Raw genomic sequence first — 20,421 nt, 5'->3', positions numbered from 1 at the left:
TTCTTTAATTTTGTTTCTTCTTTCGCAATAATTTTTCACACACACACACACACACACACACACACACACACACACACACACACACACACTCACACCAGCAATAAAGATGAAGTAACATTCATGTTAAACTAATACTGCTTTCATTCAAGTAGAGAACAATTTCTAAATGGTCTTCTTATTCGTATAATTTTTATATAATAACAATTGTAATTATAATAATAAGGGTAATAATTATAATTATAAACAAATTTTGTAGCGCCGCACGCACAGTCGCTTCAGCGGCGTCAAAAATAAATGTTTTCCAAGTGATTACAGTTATTTGTACAATCTATAATATTATTTGCAGTTCATGCAGATTTTTTCATTTGAAAATTTTCATTCAGTAGATTGATTCTTAAAAGAATATTCACCAACATATGAATACTCTTCCTCTCTCCTTCTCTCTCCCGTTCTCTCTCTCTCTCCCTTTCTTTCTCTTTCTCTCTCCCTTTCTTTCTATCTTTTTTCTCACCCTATCTATCCATATATCTTCATCAATCTTTCTTCCTTCGCACACACACAAACCTAACATTTGTAATATAGATTATGATAGATACATACAATCTACATGTGCACGTGTGCTTAAAAAAATGGGATTTCTTTGCCTTTGATTAGAACGCTGTAACAGCAGTGGAGGTACTCCTCTCAGACCATCCCAACTCGAATGTGTGTATTAAATTTTAAATTATTATTCTTCCTCGGTTGATTAAACATACCATATATAAAAAACCATGGGATTTCCTTTAAAAAATTATACATTTTTATGAACAAGAAATGATGTACTACATGAATGATAGTAGGGAAGTACCAGCATAAACCACTATACCAGCGTCACATTTCCAAAAATAATTGTTTATTAGTTTGGGTCTAAAAATTAAAAATGATAAACATTTCTGTTTACAAACTGAGTTTTTCTTACTTTTTTTAATAACAACACTGCTCACAACGGATCCACTACTGTATGAAATACGATCTTATTGATGTGTGTTACAAATGATCGTTTGTACTACGTTCAATGTGTTTTTTTGATTTTAACTGGGTGAAAATTCTTTCTTTATGTATATTTTTTTCAAATTTTAAGTGGTTTTATTGAATAAAAAATTTAATTTGTAAAGAAATTTTATTGATACCAAATAATGCTTGCTCCTCTGTCGAATGAAGATTGTTTTATTTTTAGGAACTGTAGAGGTATCTGTTTTCAAGATGATACGAATATGTCTTGACTACATTTCAAACTGAACAACACAAAATTTATTGATCAAACACGCTTGTCAATTAATTTTTCAATAGAAATTGTTAAATAAACGTTAAATATTTGCTTTGTTAAAAAACAAAATTGATGGTAATGTGAGAGTTCAAGTGAGATAGAGTCTTTGATGATTAAATATTAAAGGTCATTGATCATTCCCCGATGCGTTTGAAATAAAAACATCTTCTGGGCTCTGAAAATGATTTTTATTTTGTTCGGTGGATTATTAATGAGAGTTAAGAACAGATGAAAAATATAATAACGTTTCGCAATATTCAAGTGTCCTGAAATTTTTTTTTTTAATGTTTGCAGTTACTTAGTTTTTCTTATAAAATTAAAAATAATATTTATTTGAAAAATGAATTTTAAAATTAAAAATCTTAGCCACCAGTTTGATTTCTCAAATTCGGAAAGAATCTCGCAACCATTCTAACTCTGGCGGGTGTTTGGCTCGTTAATTTATCATCAGGTAGAAAATTTTCCAACCTCAAGTCATTCAACTTTCCAACAGCCCCTTCAGATAGAGGTATGCCCCAATATCTGGCCAGTGGAGCTAAATTAAAATTACACTTTTGGGAAAAAATAAAAAACCATTTATCAATTTTTTCCTGATTGTTTTTGGGCCTTTCTGAGGCGGATAAATTTTGATAATGACGGAAAACTTGTTTGTATGTTGTCCAGTTGAAAGCTTCTACCAGCTGAGCGTAGATTATCAATGCTATTCCAGGATTGCCCTTCCAAACATTGAAATTCGCACCTTTGTTGATGTAATCAACTGCTCTGGCGACGAAATTATTCAACCAAGGATTCCTCCAGAGATCGATGCCGCCAATCTTTTCCACGCCGTAAAGTGCAAATATGTTGCACGTGACCTCCCCAGTGCCATCAAACGTCCATTCACTCAGCTGCATGTTGTGGCCCAATTCGTGGAAGATACCCCAAAATTTCCAAGTATCCCTCCTCAATCCCGATTCGTTCAGTAGGAATCTATCACTTCTCGGATTCGAGACATCCAAGTGGGTTACGATTGGATAGCCTGCATGCATGGCGCCGTTTGATGTTTGTTTGTCGGTAACTACCCACATCTTCCTCTGCCTGTCGATGTCCGTTCCTCTTAAATTGTGGTAGTGCTGGAGTAGAGTGTCGTACAACTGCGTGACAGGACCTGGGTCTTGCAGGTTTCTTACGCTGGAGGATGGCAACGTGAATGTTATGTACTTGCCTGATATATCCGCCCACAGTCCTGCAGAGTTCCTGCTTGCATTCCACGAGTCTTTAATTAAACTGTTCTGAGAATCGTACCTGGGAGACGAAACAACATTTGAAAGTAGAGCTTCTATGCGACTTATTCCACTGGGACTCACAAACACCACACTGCCTCCGAAATATGAAGATATGTCGTACAGACCAACAGACAAAATTATTATCTTCCTGATTGCTTTCGGCCAACGCTTCAACGGAAGTTTCGAAACAAAATCCGTGTGAGCCCCGATGAAAACCCTCCAAACACCAACAATCGCTGTCACTTGCAACGTTGCATTTGTTCCCGCGGCGACGTAGCTGCCTGGAAAATAATAATCGGATTCGTTCGACGAGTAGTTTATCAAATTTTTACTGAAGTTTGGCAAATCCATATAATCTCCAGGAAATATTATAATGCATGGTGCTTTGAAGCGCTGGTTGGGTTGAAAATCAGCGATGAATTGCCAAAATTCAATTGTTTTGCGCTGAATCAAGTTTTTGCAATTGATTTCGTCGTTTGGAAACAATCGATTTATTTTAAATTCTGTTTCATTCTTAAATTTATCAACTTCAGTTTTGAACTGAGCCTTATGTTCTGCGGGTAACTCAAGAAGGTGATCCAAAAAATAAACTTTACCAATCAAATCGTCTATAGTTGGTAGAGTTTTAAAATAGTTTTTGAAATTAGCTGATTTGCCTTTATTTAATTGAGGATAAAACCAGCCATTGTAATCAGCGGCAGTCTTCACCGAGTAACTGAGGCCCGCGCTAACAAGAATATCAGCGTATGAAATTTGATAGATTTCTTTCCTCTGATACACTAAGTTCCACCTCGATGAAGTGAATGCGTGGATTAGGGCTCCTCCGCTCTCAACGAAATCACTTACAACAGATGAATTAACTGAATTAACTGTCTCCAGCTGTCCATAGCTTACCAACACATCACATTGTTCTCGCAAGCTGGATGATTCATTTGTTCCGACCTGTTGATCTAGCATACAAAATCTGAGAGAACTCTGTGTCTTGTTGCCTACTAACCACCTTAAAATGTTTTGGTAAAATTTCGAATTCGTGAAATTTTTTGACGGTTCAGTAATTTCCTTCCCGAAGGCGACGTGCGAAAAAACGACGATGCGGCCAGTTCCGGACTGAGCAGCTGCTACTACGGTGTCCTCTTCATTCTGTCCAGTTAAAATCGATTCCGAATTGTTTCCAAATACAATTATACGGCCAGCGTTTTGCTGGTTTTGAACCCTCTCAACGCCGGAAAGCATCTCATCCTGCCATTGCCATGTCTCCACTTCCACTGAGGATGGTCTTGAAGGGTTGCTGAATTTGGGAAAGAGTGGAAAATTTTTGATGAAGGTAATGCTTGTGGGAAGTGTAATCAAATTTAATTAATTAATTAATTATTTAATTAAATTAATTGATTAAATTAATTGATTAAATTAATTGATTAAACTTAAATTAAAATTTTTCAAAAAAAATCCAATCAAATAAGAAAAAACTTACTAGCAGCTAGTGAGCAGCAAAATATAAGACAGAGCACCTAAAAATGATACATTACCGTCAATCATTGAACCTTTTTACGTGATAAAAGGAGTTAAGGAAAAATTATTTCATTAATAGTCAATTTGTTGATTCAGTTCACAAAAAAAACATTTGGGCACTTTTTATACTCATATATTAAGATAAATAAATATGTATATAGGTTTGTGTGTTTATGTATGTATATGTATGTGTGTATGTATGTATATGTATGTGTGTATGTATGTATGTATATGTGTGTATGTATGTATATGTGTGTATGTATGTATATGTGTGTATGTATGTATGCATATGTGTGTATGTATATATTTTAGTTCGCTAACCTGCTTTCATTACGTATCTCACTATTATTATCTCGTGACTATTCAATATTATATTTATTTTTATTTATTTGTTTAGTTGTTGGTTTCGAAGTTATTGAGGCAATTAAGCAAGGCTTGGAAGAAGAAAAGTGAATGAGTGAGAGAGAAAGAGAAGGAGAGAGAAAGAGGAAGAGAAGAAGAAAAAGGGAGAGAGAGAATGTTTATCACCATTAAGGACTATTCCATTGGAATTAAAAATTAATTGAAAACTTGGCTGCCCTCTTCTAAGTGTGGTTTTATTCGAGAATCTAATGAATTTTTATTAAAAAATGATTAATTATGTTTGAAAAAAAGGTTAATTTTTCTAGAAAAGTGATAAATTTTGATTGAGAACTAATAAAATGGATTGAAATCGCAAAAAATTTCTAAATTAACGCAATTTTTTGATTAAATTTTACATTTTCTTTTTAAAAAATAAAGTATGGGACATAAAAAAAATACCCAGTATATACTACATTACCTTACATTTTTCTGTTCTCGCGCCAATATTTCATTTGCGTTACAAATTTCTACACTTAAATAAGTTCGATAATGGATGTGTGTTTTTGTATGTGTGTGTGTTTGTGTGTTGGCATATGTGTTTGAATGTGTGTGTGTGTGTGTGTTTGTTTGACTTAATAATTCCTGCTGTAAATGTTTCAAGATAGTCTATTATTACTACAATTAGTCATTTGAAGATGACGAAAATTTAATTACTAATTGTCAACAAAAGAAAACAAATAAACGAGAGAGAGAAAGAGAGAAAGAAAAAGAGAGAGAAAGAGAGAAAGAAAGAGAGATAGGGGGGTAGAGAGAACAACATAGAACGTTACACAACATCACATGCATTTATTTATGAATTCTGAACACAACACCAATGATGGTATTATAAGCATGATCCAAATATGTCTTTTAGATTATAAATTTTTTGCGTGTGTGTGTGTGTGCGTGTGTGTTTGTTTGTTTGTTTGTTTGTTTATTCCTTCATTAAAATTCACCATATTTATAAAAATGCTCATATAATCGATCATTAATATAGTTCGTCATAAAAAAAAAAGAATAAATGATTGATTGAATGAATGGATCGAAAGATGGACTGACGAGAGAATGAATGAATTAAATAGTTAATTAATAAACGAATGAATGAATGAACGAATGAACGAACAAAAAACCAATGAATGAATGATTAATTTCATTCATTTTTAATAAAATGTTAAAAATGTTCTCTACTTCTTCGCCAATACAATTGGTAAGTAATCGACTTACCGACTAACATCTCCGACATCTGGCGAGTGCTGAATGAGGTATAGATTTTTAATTTTACACACACACACACGCACACACACGCACACACACACACACGCACACACAGGCATACACACGCACACACACGCACATGTCAACCATGACGACGACGATGCGTAGCTGACAGTTGGCATGTTGATCTTATGGGAGAGTGAAAGAAAGATAAAAGAATGAATGCATGGATGAATGTATGTATGAATGAATGAATGAATGAATGAATGAATGAATGAATGAATGAATGAATGAATGAATGAATGAATGAATGAATGAATGAATGAATGAATGAATGAATGAATGAATGAATGAATGAATGAATGAATGAATGAATGAATGAATGAATGAATGAATGAATGAATGAATGAATGAATGAATGAATGAATGAATGAATGAATGAATGAATGAATGAATGAATGAATGAATGAATGAATGAATGAATGAATGAATGAATGAATGAATGAATGAATGAATGAATGAATGAATGAATGAATGAATGAATGAATGAATGAATGAATGAATGAATGAATGAATGAATGAATGAATGAATGAATGAATGAATGAATGAATGAACAGACAAACCGGTTAATAAATAAAATTATCAGATGTAATAAACACAAAATACAAAACACAAAGAAGTAAAAATACAAAAACGCGGCAAACAAGCCGAAAATCGACTCGCAAAAAAACTAAAATTTGAACAAACAAACGTTCATACAAACACACAAACATACGAGTGGACGAACAAAGAAACCAAATAATGGCGCAAACACCTACAAGACAACATTTCAACAGCAGTAGTGTTGGGAAACAGCTAGTCTGCTAGCCAGCAAGTAACCAATATCATTGCTACAAGAAGAAAACGCATTCATTCATCCATCATTCATTCATTCGTTCTTTCTTTCATTTTTTCGTTAATTTATTCATTCATTCATTCATTTAGGTTTACACATACGTAGAAACACACTACACGCACGCACACACATATAAGCACATACACACACACGCGCACATAATCCTACATACATACACACAAAGTCACATTAAACTGGTCAGCTAACACAACTCTCAGTCAAACACATGCAATTGTTGCTGTGTTATGGCTGTGTTGTTGTTTTGAATGTTTGTTCAGATGCCAAATCAGCAAAAACACCCTCATCATCACTATCTTTTTTCATCATCATCTCCATCATCAACATAAACATCATCATCATCAACAACAGCAACAACAACAATAACAACAACAACAGTAACAACAATTGACGACAAACAAAAGAAAGTAAGCCGGAAAAGTAGACCAAGGTTCAGTGTATCTATAATTATACATACATACATTCATACATACATACATACATACATACATACATACATACATACATACATACATACATACATACATACATACATACATACATACATACATACATACATACATACATACATACATACATACATACATACGTACATGCATACATACACACAAACATACACACATACATGCATGCATACATACATAATACCTTCAATCAATCATCACATTCATTCATTCAGAGAATGAACAGACCTCATTTATCTTAGAGTATAAATATCACGAATGTGTGTGGTGTAACATAGTACACAAAATATGAGTGAGTGAATGAATGAATGAATGAACGAAAGAACGAACGAACGAATGAATAAACACACACATACACACACACATGCCAATTATAATTAATGATGTATTCATTTGAGGTTTAAAGTTAAACCTCACAAAGCTAAACAAGTCTCTAATTATTAATAAGAGAGAAGGAGAGAAAGAGAGGGAGAGATAGAAAGTGAAAGAAAGAGAGTGTAAGAAAAAGTGAATATATAAATGAATGAATGAATGAATGAATGAATGAATGAATGAATGAATGAATGAATGGAGGAATGATGAATTTATGAATCAATAAAAGATGGAACTGTTAATGTATAAAATTATAATTGATGTTATGCAAATCATGTCACGAAACACTGCTATACACACAGATATACACAAATATTCGCATCAAAATACACGTAAAAATACGCCAAACACACCGCAATACTCACCGCAATACAATCCAAATACCCACCAAAACAAACCTACATGTAATCAAATGAATGCCTAAGCTCGACCAGACATACCGACAGACACACAGGAAGAAACAGAATAAGGTAAATCAGCTGTATTTGATTTTTAAAATTATGTGTGTTTATGTATGTATGTATGTGTGTGTGTTTGTGTTTGTATGTATGTATGTATTTTTATAATTTTATGGAGCAAATAAAATTTCGTTTCGTTTCGTTTCGTTTCGTATCGTATGAGTGTATGTATATATGCAGGCATGTTTTATTTCAAATCTGGATTTATCAGCAACATGTGTGCTGTGACGTAACGAAACTAATCAATTCGATAATAATAATAATTAAAAATTTCTTTTCATCTTCATAATCATGTTAATAAAATATAATTGTACATATATGCACCTCCCTTTCTTTTATTCTCTCTCTCTCTCTCTTTCTCTCTCTCTCAAACTATCTCTCTCTCTCTCTCAATATATATATATATACTAGTTTTTTTAGATATATAAATATATATATACGAATAATATATATATATATATATATATATTATATAGTTGAAACTATCTGATATACAGCCTAATATTTATAAAAAAAATATATAAACATATAGTTATATGAACGTATACATACATACATACATACATGCATACATACATACATACATACATACATACATACATACATTCATACATTCAGACAGACCTACAGACATATATACATATACAGATATACACACCTATATATAAAGGGAGCGAGTGTTCTAAGCAAATATTTTGAAAATTGTTGAGAGTTGGGATTGTTTCTAAAGAGAATTCATCAATTTTGATTGTGCTTGTACGTACGTGTGTTTATGAATTTCGGATGCAGGTTTGTATGCTTGTTTAAGTCTAGCTTATGTATGTTTATGAATGTCTGTTTAAAAATTAATCTAAAGTAAAATTCTTCAATTCACGTATAGTATACTACTGATAGCCCATGACGACTTGCAACTGTCATACGATCATTATTAACGGATTAATTAATAAATTAACTAATTAAACCAATTAAACTTTTAATATTTAGCTATTTTTATCAACCTGTTTGTATATAACTATGGCTGAAAAATTACTTCGCAACCATAATAATAATAGTGATAGTTCGTTTTTTTATTTCAACTGACAACAAATAAATAGCAAAAATATTGGATTACTACTACCACTACCACAACTGCCTCTACAACTGCCACTACACTTACTACAGACTACTACAGCCGATCGCGGTTACTACAACGGACGACAAAGCTGATAATTAATCAAGGAATTAATAAACTACTACCCAACTAAATTCAACAAAGCATCTATCTATCTATCTATCTATCTATCTATCTATTTATCTATCTATTTATCTATCTATTTATCTATCTATAGATAGTATTACTACTAATTAGTCATAGTAAAATACTTTACATAACTAAAATACTCTACTAACAAAACCAAAATGATACCTAGATCGCTAATAGCACCACAAGCAAGCATAATGGATCTAATAACATTTTCAGTCCTAATCTTTTCGCTAGTGACCATCTCAGCCAATCAGCAAGACGGATTTTATTTTGACCCCTCCCCCACCGACCAGCACGTGATCGAAGGAGAGGGCGTTATAATTAGATGCGGGGTGTCCAATAACGATAGGATTAGGATTCACTGGACCTACAATGGCAGGCCCTTGCATAATGTCAGCCGGAGGTTCGAACCCTTTGTTTGTATGTATGTCTGCTTGTATGTGTGTTAGCATGCTTGCTTCTTTGTTTGTATGTCTGCTTTTGTTGTATGTACGTGTTTGCAGTACTGAACACACACACACATACATACAAACAAACAAACACACGCATACAAACACACATACACAGATTCCAGCACGGCAACGACTTACATTTTCTCTGGGTGAAAAAGGAGTTGGACAATGGAACATTCAACTGCATAGCCACCAATACCTCAACTGGAGTACCACTAACCAGCCAAGGAGCCAAAATACACATCTTATGTCGGTAGATTCGGTTTTTTCACTTATAATTGTCGGTATTTGGTTGTAATTGCGATTACTTTATTGTCAGTTTATTGTTACAAATCTTGGTTTTAGTAATTTTTTTCTCTATTTTATTTTGTATTTTTTGGAGTTTGGTCATAATTTTTGGTGTTATAACATAATTATCTGTATCTTGTTATAAATGATAGTATTTTATTACAACTTATTAAAATTTTCTGATTATTTATATTAAACTTATCGTTTCAACACTATTAGTTATTAAACCGTGACAGGGGTGGGCAAACTTTTTTCTGTGAGGGCCGTATTGAGAACTGTTTAACCTTTGAAGGGCCGCATATGTACTTAAATAGCAAATTTTTTCGACCCGGGGAGAAATTTTTTAAGCTTTGTGGCTCCTCTTTTTGGTCATAATGTCTGGCTGACGAACTTTTTGGCGAACAGGGTCTCGCGGGCCGCATGAAATAGCATCATGGGCCACATGCGGGCCGTCGTTTGCCCACTCCTGAACTATGATGTTGTGTGCGTGCGTGCGTGCGCGTGTGTGTAAGATATTTTCAGCATACTAGCTCAAAATGTCAGTTTTGTAAAGGTGAACTGACACGCATGCATATAATTATATTATTAATTTTATATCGAGAACGATGTATGGAGGGACGAAAGAATGAATGAGTGATGAATGAATGGATGGAAAAGGAAAAATAAATGAGTTAAGACTGAATGAATGAATGAAAAAAATTTGGATGAGTTAATACCAAGTCTATGGTTAATACAAACACATACATACATACATACATACATCCACATTTTGATTATAAACAAAACAAAATTGTTTATAAGATGTTTATGGCGTTGTTTAATTTATTAACATCGTTAGGATGATATAAATAATATGATTATGCAAACACACATACGTACACACACATACAAATACACATACATACATATACAAACATACATACGTACACACACACCTACATACATACAAACACACATACATACAAGTGAACGCTAAATTTAATTTACCCTTATATATAATCAATTTGCATATGAAAGTGGAGTAGATATGTATATACAAATTATACACGCACGCATACACCCACACACATACATACATACACAAACACACATATATACATACACACACACATACAAACATGTTAAAACATCGTACAAACATACGTATATACAAAATATGAAGTGCTTTCATGGTTGTCTGTTCACCCACTTTGGCTTGTATGCCGTGTTTTTTTTGATGTGGTATTATAGCAATTTTTTTTTTTGTAATTTTTTTGTTATCTTAGTATGTTTGTTTGTATGTTCATGTTTTTGTGCCCGTATGTATGTTTGTTTGTATGTGCATGTTTGTATGTGCATATTTGTGTATTTGTTTTTGCAAATGTATGCACGTACGTGTTTGTATGTGCATGTTTGTATCATGGATATCTAAATAATACTATTATTGAGAAGTTCATGTTTTGTATGTATGTATGTTAGTATGTTTGTTTGTTGTTTAATATTAGCTTATTACGTAATGGTTATAAACTCACATGTCAAAATTTTTAATTAAGTCACTGCTAAAGAAGAACAATATTAATTAATTAATAATAATAATTATTATTATCAATAATATTTTTAAATTTTATTATTAAATAATAATTTATAAAATATATTTTATATTCTCTCCGGTATAACAATAATTAAAATATGTTTGTTTGTGTGTGTTTGTGTGTATGCATATTTGTATGTGTGTGTGTGTGTGTTTGTGTGTATGCATATTTGTTTATATGTGTGTGTGTGTGTTTGTGTGTATGCATATTTGTTTGTATGTGTATTTGCGCGCATCCTATCTTCGAAAATAATTCACATGTTTATTGCATCAATACCTATTAGATTACCATTGAATTTATGTGCGTGTGGATTTATATATGTATGTGTTTATGTACGTGTTTGTGTGTGTGTGTGGTTTTGTGTTTTATATCGTTACGTATTAAGGTCTCACCAACTCAAGGTTTACTTTAAACACGCATTGTCTATAAATTGCTTATGTTTATCTATGTGTGTGTGTGCGTGCGTGCGTGTGTGTTTATTTTATGTTGTTGTTGATGTTATTAATGTTTTTCTTATTATTATTGTTATTATTATTGCTATTGTTGTTTGCGCCGAAGCTCTCTTATTTGTGATTAACACAACAATAAAGAGATAGCTTGTTAACCAATATTAATAATAATTAAAACAACAACAATAATAATAATTGTTATTGTTATTATTGCTATTGTTATAACTTCTTTGATTCTCTTACTACTGTTAAAGGTTTGAACGCTAGTGCCGCGACTACTACGGCTTCTATTGAAGCTGTTGTAGTAGTGGTAGTGGCGATTGTAGCAGTATTAGTGGAAGTAGTAGTAGTAGTAACAGTTGTGGTTCTAGTAGTAGCATCATTACCAGTTTTAAGACAATGGGCGTTCGATTGTTGGCTGTGTTGTTGTGCCTAGCTGAACTGCAATCAGGATCACATTAATTTCTCATTTAACTCTAAATTGAGTTTGCCTTTTGTATGCGTGTGTGTTTCATGTGTGTGTGTGTGTGTGTGTGTGTGTGTGCTTCGTGTAAGTGTTCGTTGTTTATTTGAATTTGTGTGTGTTGTGTATGTGTGTGTGTGTGTGTGTATGTGTGTGTGTGTGTGTGTGTGTGTGTGGTAATGCGTACTTGTATGCTTCCTTTTCATTTTATTTCAAAATCATTGATTGATTGATTGGATGAATTCTGTTTGGAATGTAAACATCGTAGAAAGGTGATTAGCATAGATTAGTAGGTGGAGAGTGAGTGAGATGGATGGAGGGAAAGTATAAAATGAAAGAATAAAAAGTGAGAAGGTGGGTGAGAGAGAAAGAGAAGAGAGAGAGAAAGAGAAGAGAGAGAGTTAAATTTATTATGTGCTCAGTCGCCAATTTTTTTTTTGTTCTAACACCTCTCTTTAGTTGTTCATCACTCTAAAAATCATTTAATTTTTCTGTCCGTCTATCCTCCACTTTATTTTTGTTTATTCATTCTTCAATTTTTCTATCTGTCCATCCATCCACTTATTTATTCATTTCAACCTTCCGAAGAATCACTTCAATCCTTCAATCAATTTTTCGACCATAAATTCATCTTTATAGCATCATTTGTTTACTCATGCAAGCATTCATTCATTCATCCTTTCATCTACTCATTCATTCATTTATTCATCCAAGCAGCCAGCCAATGATGTTGTTCCATTTGAACGCTTCTTCCCAGCGAGTCCACAGAGAAACATAAAAAAAATAAAAAGGAGGAAAGCACTACGCATGCAAGATGAACGAGAGAAAGAGAGAGAAGAAAAGAATTAGAGAGAGTGAGAAAAAGAGAATGTATTGAAAGTTTACATAAGGGATAGAGAGAGAGAGAGAGAAAGCATTATGATGTCATTACGCAAAAGTTGAGGAAATGAAAAATGAATGAATGAATGAAAAAGGAAGAAATGAAAAAGGTCAAATAGAGAGAGAGAGGGAGAGGGAGAAAAGAAAGATATAGAGGTAGAATGCTCTGCTTTTTCAATCGAACATGCTAACAATTACCGTCCTTTGAAGCCTTACATACACACATACATACATACATACGTACATACATATACACATGCACACACACTTTTTTAAATATAAATTTTTAACTTATGATACAACTCACTAAATTATTCAAATAAAACAATCCAATCGAATTCACTTTTCAATTTTTCTAACCAACAAAAAAAAATTCTTAAAATCCGCATATTAGGGATAAGCAGTCAGTCAGAAGTGCAGTTAATTCAACCCGCGAGCCAGGATGACGTCAGAGACGGAAGCAGGGATGTGCTGATGCAGTGTCGAGTGGCCGGCAATGAAGAGCCGACCGTTGAATGGTTTAAGAACAAAATTAGGTATTATCATTATTATTATTTATATTGCTGTGATTGATAACATTATTGTTGTTATTATTATTGTTATTATTATTATATACAGAACATTATATTGTATATCTTATTTATTTACACTCTGGTATATAATTAATAATTTTCGATTGATTTCATTTGGATTTTATTTTTTTCGGTGAATAAAAGAATTTTCCCATTATATCCTAATGACGTCACAAATCAGCGTGACGTCATCGTCAATCATTCCTCATAGTCTTCATCTCCATCATAAACTCCCTCGCCATCATCCAGACTCTACACGAACGATCAGCTCAAACTGAACGGTGCCATGTTGAAGATCTTAAAAATTTCCACGCAAGATGGCGGGGTGTATTCTTGCAAGGCGAAAAATTTGGCGGGAACCGTCTGGAGTTCGAAGGATTTTGTGGTTAACGTAGCAGGTTTGTTTTTATTATTGTTGTTTTATTATTGTTGTTATTGTTGTTGTTGATGTTGAATATTGTCGCGTGCATGTTTTCGGTTGTGATAATTGTTAATGTGATATTATTATTTTATTATTATTTTGTTATTGTTGTTGTTATTGTTTAAGTTGTTGTTGATTTCATTGTGGGAATGTTGTTGAATATTGTCATGTGCATGTTTTCGTATTGTTGTCGTGTTATTGTGATAATTGTTAATGAGATATTTTTATTATTTTATTATTATTATTTTGTTATTGTTGTTGTTATTGATTTTATTGTTGTTGTTGTTGTTGTTGTTATGGAAATATTAAGGACATGTCACTAGTATAGAATTAGGAGGATAAATCAACGTTGAAGTTTTTTATTACTGAGAGTATGTGTGGGTCCTTGTTTGTTTGTATGTGTGTTTGTATGTGTGTTTGTATGTGTGGGTCCTTGCTTGTTTGTATGTGTGCTTGTTTGTATGTGTGTTTGTGTGTGTGTCGTCCTTGCTTGTTTGTATGTGTGCTTGTGTGTGTGGATCCTTGCCTGTTTGTATGTGTGTTTGTGTGTGTGGGTCCTTGCTTATATGTATGTGTGTCTGTCTTTATATGATGCTACTAATTTTTTAAATAGATGGAGTGTCGTTTTGAATTACTTTATGATTGATTTATTATCTCCATTTGTTTTATTCTATTAATTTATTCATTCCTTCATTCATTCGTTCCTTCCATCATTCACTCATTCATTTTGTACACTTTCATTTCTTTTTTGCTTCATTTCCCCCATCCTTTGTTCAGGTTTTTCATCTTTCTCTATTCGCGAAATAGACAAATGTGTATGTACCTTGTGTGTGTGTGTGCGTGCGTGTGTTTGTGCGTGCGTGCGTGTGTGTGTGTGTATCATATCATTTCTAGAAAATTGTATTGCTTGCACAGAAGTTCATTGTTTTGTGTGTATGTAATATGTACATGTCCAGTTTCGTTTCGTTTTGTTATGTTTCGTTTTGTTTTGTCTCGTCTCGTCTCGTTTGCGTGGATGTTTCGGTGTGCAATTAATTGAAACTTGGCATTACCTTGCACGCCATCAATCATCGCGAAAACTAATTTATGGTTTCCATGTCTGCCTTCAATTCCACCTAGCTAGGCTGCTATTGATGTTCTTGACGCACCACTACTATTACTACTATCACTGCTGCTGCTGCTGCTACTACTACTACTGCTGTTTCTAGTACTGCTATCATTACCACTACTTCATTCATTTCAGTTCTGCTAATAATAAAGAATTGTCGATTGCCATTTTAACTTTGGGTCTCTTTATGCAAATACGATGTATTATACTTAAGCACAGTCTGTCTCTCTCCCTCTCTCTCTCTTTCTCTCTCTCTTCATTTTCATTTTATTTCGTTAGTTTTTAGTTTTTACTTTTATCTGTCAAACTATCTATATACCTGTGTTGCAGTCATTTTTTATTCTCTCTTTCTCTCTCTTTCCTTCACTATCTCTCTCCCTCTCTTTCTTTCTTTCTCTGTTGCTTTTGCTGTTCAGCGTCCACGTTCGTTCGTGTTTCTTGTATGTTTGTTTCTTTATACTTATAGATTTTTGTATGTGTAAGGTAATTTTGTAGGTATGTTCGTTTGTTTGTATGCTTATGTTAGTGCGTGTGTGTGTGTGTGTGTTTGCGCGTGTGTGTGTTTGCGCGCGCGTGTGTGTGAATGTTTACATTTAATTTAATGTTATTCAAAATCCTGGTGACATCTAGAACAGTGCAAACGTCTGGCGTGTTGTGTGTGTTATGTATTTGTGTGTGTGTGTGTATGCGTATGTTTGTTTGTATATACATTAAGTGTATGCAAGTTTGGCATGTAGGTTTCTTATAAAACACGAATAGGAAGCATCGAACGTGCACTGTTTTTGTGTGTGTGAATGTGTGTGCCTGGGTGTTTGTTTGTGTGTGCGTGCTTATATGTTTGTTTATACGTGAGCGTGTATGCGTGTATCTTTCAAATGGAGAACGATGTGCTTAAATCCTTTCAGAGCATGACACATGCAAGTTAATGATGATTTGTGGATAGATGAATGAGAAGATGGATGGATGGGTGGATGGATGGACGCAGGAGAAATAAAACATACAAACATACACACAAACAAACGTACATACAAACTGACATACATACAAACACATACACAAACAAACATTTTTCTGCATGCATGTCTATACCTCGATAAGAAGTCAAATATGCTTTCCATTATCTTGTAGTCTTTGGTTCAACGCATTTTGACCATACGTTCTTTTGTTTGTATGATTGTATGTATGTATATATGTATATATGAGTATGCATGTGTTTACTTTGTATGTATGTGTGTATCTCTTTTTGTCTGTGTGTTTGTTTGTTTGTATGTATGTGTGAACATAAATTATTTCAATGGAAAAAACATGTAAATCATTAACTCCAAATGAACGTAGCATCGTCGGCCTAGTACAATATTTACAATAATAATAATAATAATATGATTAGCAATAACAATAATAAAAATAAATATTATTATTATTATAAATGATGGTAATGATATCAAAAGTTAGAAAACATTGAAATCTTAATTTTAAGGTTTTTTTTTTTGAAATTTCGTATTTAATGGATAAGGTTTTGTTTAATCATTCGTTCGTTCATTCATTAATTCATTATTCATTCATTCAGCTACTCATTCATTCATTCATTCATAAACAGCATCCTAATATAAAGCCTTCAAAACTGCATTACTGGCACGTTCCTGTCGAACGATCGTTGAAATTTTCCGTGGAATACAGACTCACGTACACACATGCACACCGTCACTCACACACACACACACAGCACGCATCATTATCATTCACACATATGTATCGTCACTCACACACATGCATCACCATTCACACACAACACACATCGTCACACACACACACACATGCATCCTCATACACACACAAATATATACTACACACACAAATATATACATACATACATACATAAACAAATACATACATATAAACATACATACAAACAAACATACATACAAACAAAAGTGATTCAACACGTTATTTTTATTAATTATTTTGCACCAGTTAACTTTTTTCAAACGAAAAAGTAAATTTCTGTGTGTATATATGTGAGAAAGAGAGAGAGAGAGAGAGAGAGAGAGAGAGAGTGTGTGTGTGTGTGTGTGTGTGTGTGTGTGTGTGTGTGTGTGTGTGTGTGTGTGTGTGTGTGAATCTCACTCTTCATTCGACGGTTTCTTTCAGCGGTAGCCAATTTTCTCTGAATTTATGCCCCTAACGATATCTAAATCCTTTAAGAATTATGTTTGTGTGTGTGTACGTGTATGTTTGTGTACGTGAATTTGTACGTGAAAAGATGTATAGTGTGTATGTGTGTACATGTGTGTGGTGTGCTTGTATGTGTACGTCAGGCTTCAAAAGCTTAACAACATAATATAAATATTTAAAATCATTAATTTCTTCCGGCACAAACTCAACTCGGAATCATTATCACACATCATCGAAACATCATTATCATTACCACGTTATCTTTATCCTCCTCATCATCATCATCACAACATCGTCGTCGTCATCATCATCATCATCAGTTTTCATTACCAAATTTAAAATATGGGGGAATGTGAGAAATCGCAATCAAACTACAGATCATAAATAGAAACAAAGAATAATAAAATTATTATTATTATTGTTATTATTATTCTTTGTTATTGTTATTATTATTCTTTGTTATTGTTATTGTAAATAACGGCACTGTATAACTTTTCTTTGTTGCCCAACTTTTTAATATAGCAGTTTATTATAAAGTTTTAACAACTGACCAAACTATGTGTTTTTGTATGTTAGTATGTATGTATATATGTGTATGTATGTTAGTGTGTGCGTGCGTGTGCGCGTGTAGTTGTCTAATGCACATATCATGTTCTGATTGGTCTGTGGTTAATTAGGTTCCTCTTAATTTCAACATCAAAAGAATCAATGCTAATCACGCTCTCCTTGGGTTGTGTTTGTATGTTTGCGTGTATGTATGTCGTTTGTATGTATATATGTATATACGTGTGTTCGTTTGTATGTTTGTTTGTATGTTCGTATATATGTGTTTTCGTTTGTATGTTTGTTTCAATATGTGTGTGCTCCTTTGTATGTTTGTATATATGTGTTCGTTTGTATATATGTTTGTTTGTATGTCTGTATATATGTATGTTCGCTTGTATGTTTGTTTGTATGTGTGTTTTTGTGTATGTATTTATTTTTTTTTAACATTTAGTTCGGATGGTAAACATCAATATAAACAAACAGTGAATGATAAATATAAACAATACATAACAAACATAAACCATAGACAACAAACATAAACAAAAGATACGAAAACATAAACAAAGATACATTAAACACTGTTATCAGCATCGGTAGCAAAGATAACAAACTGAAACTATATTTATCTGCTCATAATAATCTATGCATAGAATCGAAACAGGTTATAACAACATCCTTCTGTGAGCAATAAATTGAATTTAAACAAGAATAAATAAATTATTAAATAAAAATAAATAAATACATAAATACAAACATGCATTCATACATACATACATACATGCATACATACATTGTATATGAAGGCTCATTATTTAGTAGACCATAAAATCTAAAAACTGGAAGGAAGGAAAAAAATAAAGCGTTAAATTAATTTATCTTTGGTTTGTTTGTATGTGTGAGGATTATTATGGTGATGGAATGAATGAATGAATGAATGAATGAATGAATGAAACAACATATCAACACATCACTAATATCAACCTACACATGTTCATAAATTACTATTGTTATTGTTGTTGCGATTGTTGTTAATATGTTTAGTGTTGTTGTTGTTATTCTTATTCTTATTATTCCCTGAACATCCGGTGTCAGCTTACGGAAAAAGCAATTACAACCCCGACGTAAATTTTAATGTTCGTAATGCGAGTGCAACCAACCAACCAACCAGCCAGCCAGCCAGCCAGCCAACCAGCTAGCCAGCCAGCCAGCCATCCAGCTTACATTAATAATCAATATCACTTAATTATGCTATTAATCAATTGAAACAAGACAGACATGCCCTGCTCAAGCTGATATTTAGCACAAATTTAAAAATTTGAAAACGTTTCTGTTTATAATTTTACACAGACACAAAACAATTGAATAGAAATACTTTAGAAAACAAATAGTTAACAAAAATAGAACACAAGACCCATCGTATTTTTGTAATCAAAACTAGGACATTGACGGAACTGGACCGTAACCGAAAACCGTTAAAAACCGAGATTTTACTTGCTTGGAACAAAAACCGTAACCGAACCGAAACATTGTTTGCTAATTTAACCGAAAACCGTAACGAAATAAATAACGGTTCGATGCTAAAAATGTGAAAGAAAATATTTTTGTCAAATTCAGAAGAAAAAAAATATTTTGATAAAATTTTGCCTTTTGAAATTCTATATTAATTTTTATTATCTTTGAAAATTTGTTATCTCTCTTTTCGCTCGTTTTTCCGTCTGAGTTTGCCGATAATTTGACTAAGAGTTGCCACGTGAAGAGAAATTCAGTAATAATCAGAGAAATTAGAGATCAAGTGCGATCATCTTCAAAATTTTGAAGTACCAGCTACACAAGTGAGCCTGGAAAAATCTGTTTTTAGATTAAAATTTATCTTCAGAGACTGCAGAAGTGGTTTCAATAAAAACATTATAAAAGATATATTAATAATCAGAAAAAATGTCATCTTATTTGAAACAATCTTATATTTATATGAGGGATTTCAAAATATCTTTGTAATGATTGTTTCAATTTTTTAGAAAAAAAAACATTAAATACATTTCCGTATGTCCGTTACTTGCGTTTAAGGAAATATGCTTGTAAAAATTAAGTTTCGGAGCGCGAGCGAAACCGAAAAATAAAAAACCGATATACATGCATATGTATATGTGTATCTATGATTTGTTTTTTTTTTTATAGAAATTAATTTTATTTTCTTTTCAACTATGTGTAATGTGGCTTTACTTGATAGGTTACTTGTTAACTTTTTATGGTCATCCTGTCTTCTTTTTTTCTTTGTTTTGGAGACAAATAAAATGTATGTATGTATGTATGTTTGTATGTATGTTTGTATGCATGTGTTTGTATGCATGTTTGTATGCATGTGTTTGTATGTAT

The 20,421-nt window shown here is 32.7% G+C and overlaps 3 protein-coding genes across 3 annotated transcripts in view; 2 read left to right on the top strand and 1 right to left on the bottom strand.

Moving 5' to 3' along the window:
- The window catches only part of HELRODRAFT_161862 (hypothetical protein), a gene marked incomplete at both ends in the record, with an annotated part of 3,795 nt that extends 3,461 nt beyond the window's left edge, over nt 1-334 (top strand). The window contains one exon of the mRNA XM_009021734.1: nt 271-334. Coding sequence (XP_009019982.1) covers nt 271-334 — 64 coding nt within the window. The remainder of the gene's footprint in view (nt 1-270) is intronic.
- A 1,334-nt stretch (nt 335-1,668) lies between these two features.
- Nucleotides 1,669-2,922, bottom strand: HELRODRAFT_66031 (hypothetical protein; the record flags this gene model as incomplete). Its single annotated transcript, XM_009021733.1, has 1 exon — nt 1,669-2,922. The coding sequence occupies one exon, from the start codon at nt 2,920-2,922 to the stop codon at nt 1,669-1,671; it is 1,254 nt and encodes a 417-aa protein (XP_009019981.1).
- Nucleotides 2,923-9,321: 6,399 nt separating this feature from the next.
- The window catches only part of HELRODRAFT_106742 (hypothetical protein), a gene marked incomplete at its 5' end in the record, with an annotated part of 21,836 nt that continues 10,736 nt past the window's right edge, over nt 9,322-20,421 (top strand). The window contains 4 exons of the mRNA XM_009021732.1: nt 9,322-9,530; nt 9,695-9,832; nt 13,631-13,765; nt 14,051-14,199. Coding sequence (XP_009019980.1) covers nt 9,322-9,530; nt 9,695-9,832; nt 13,631-13,765; nt 14,051-14,199 — 631 coding nt within the window. The remainder of the gene's footprint in view (nt 9,531-9,694; nt 9,833-13,630; nt 13,766-14,050; nt 14,200-20,421) is intronic.

This window comes from Helobdella robusta (assembly GCF_000326865.2).
Source record: "Helobdella robusta unplaced genomic scaffold HELROscaffold_3, whole genome shotgun sequence".
NCBI classification, from domain to species: domain Eukaryota; kingdom Metazoa; phylum Annelida; class Clitellata; order Rhynchobdellida; family Glossiphoniidae; genus Helobdella; species Helobdella robusta.
Note: the sequence above shows the minus strand (reverse complement) of the source record. Positions and strands in the feature narration are given on the sequence as shown.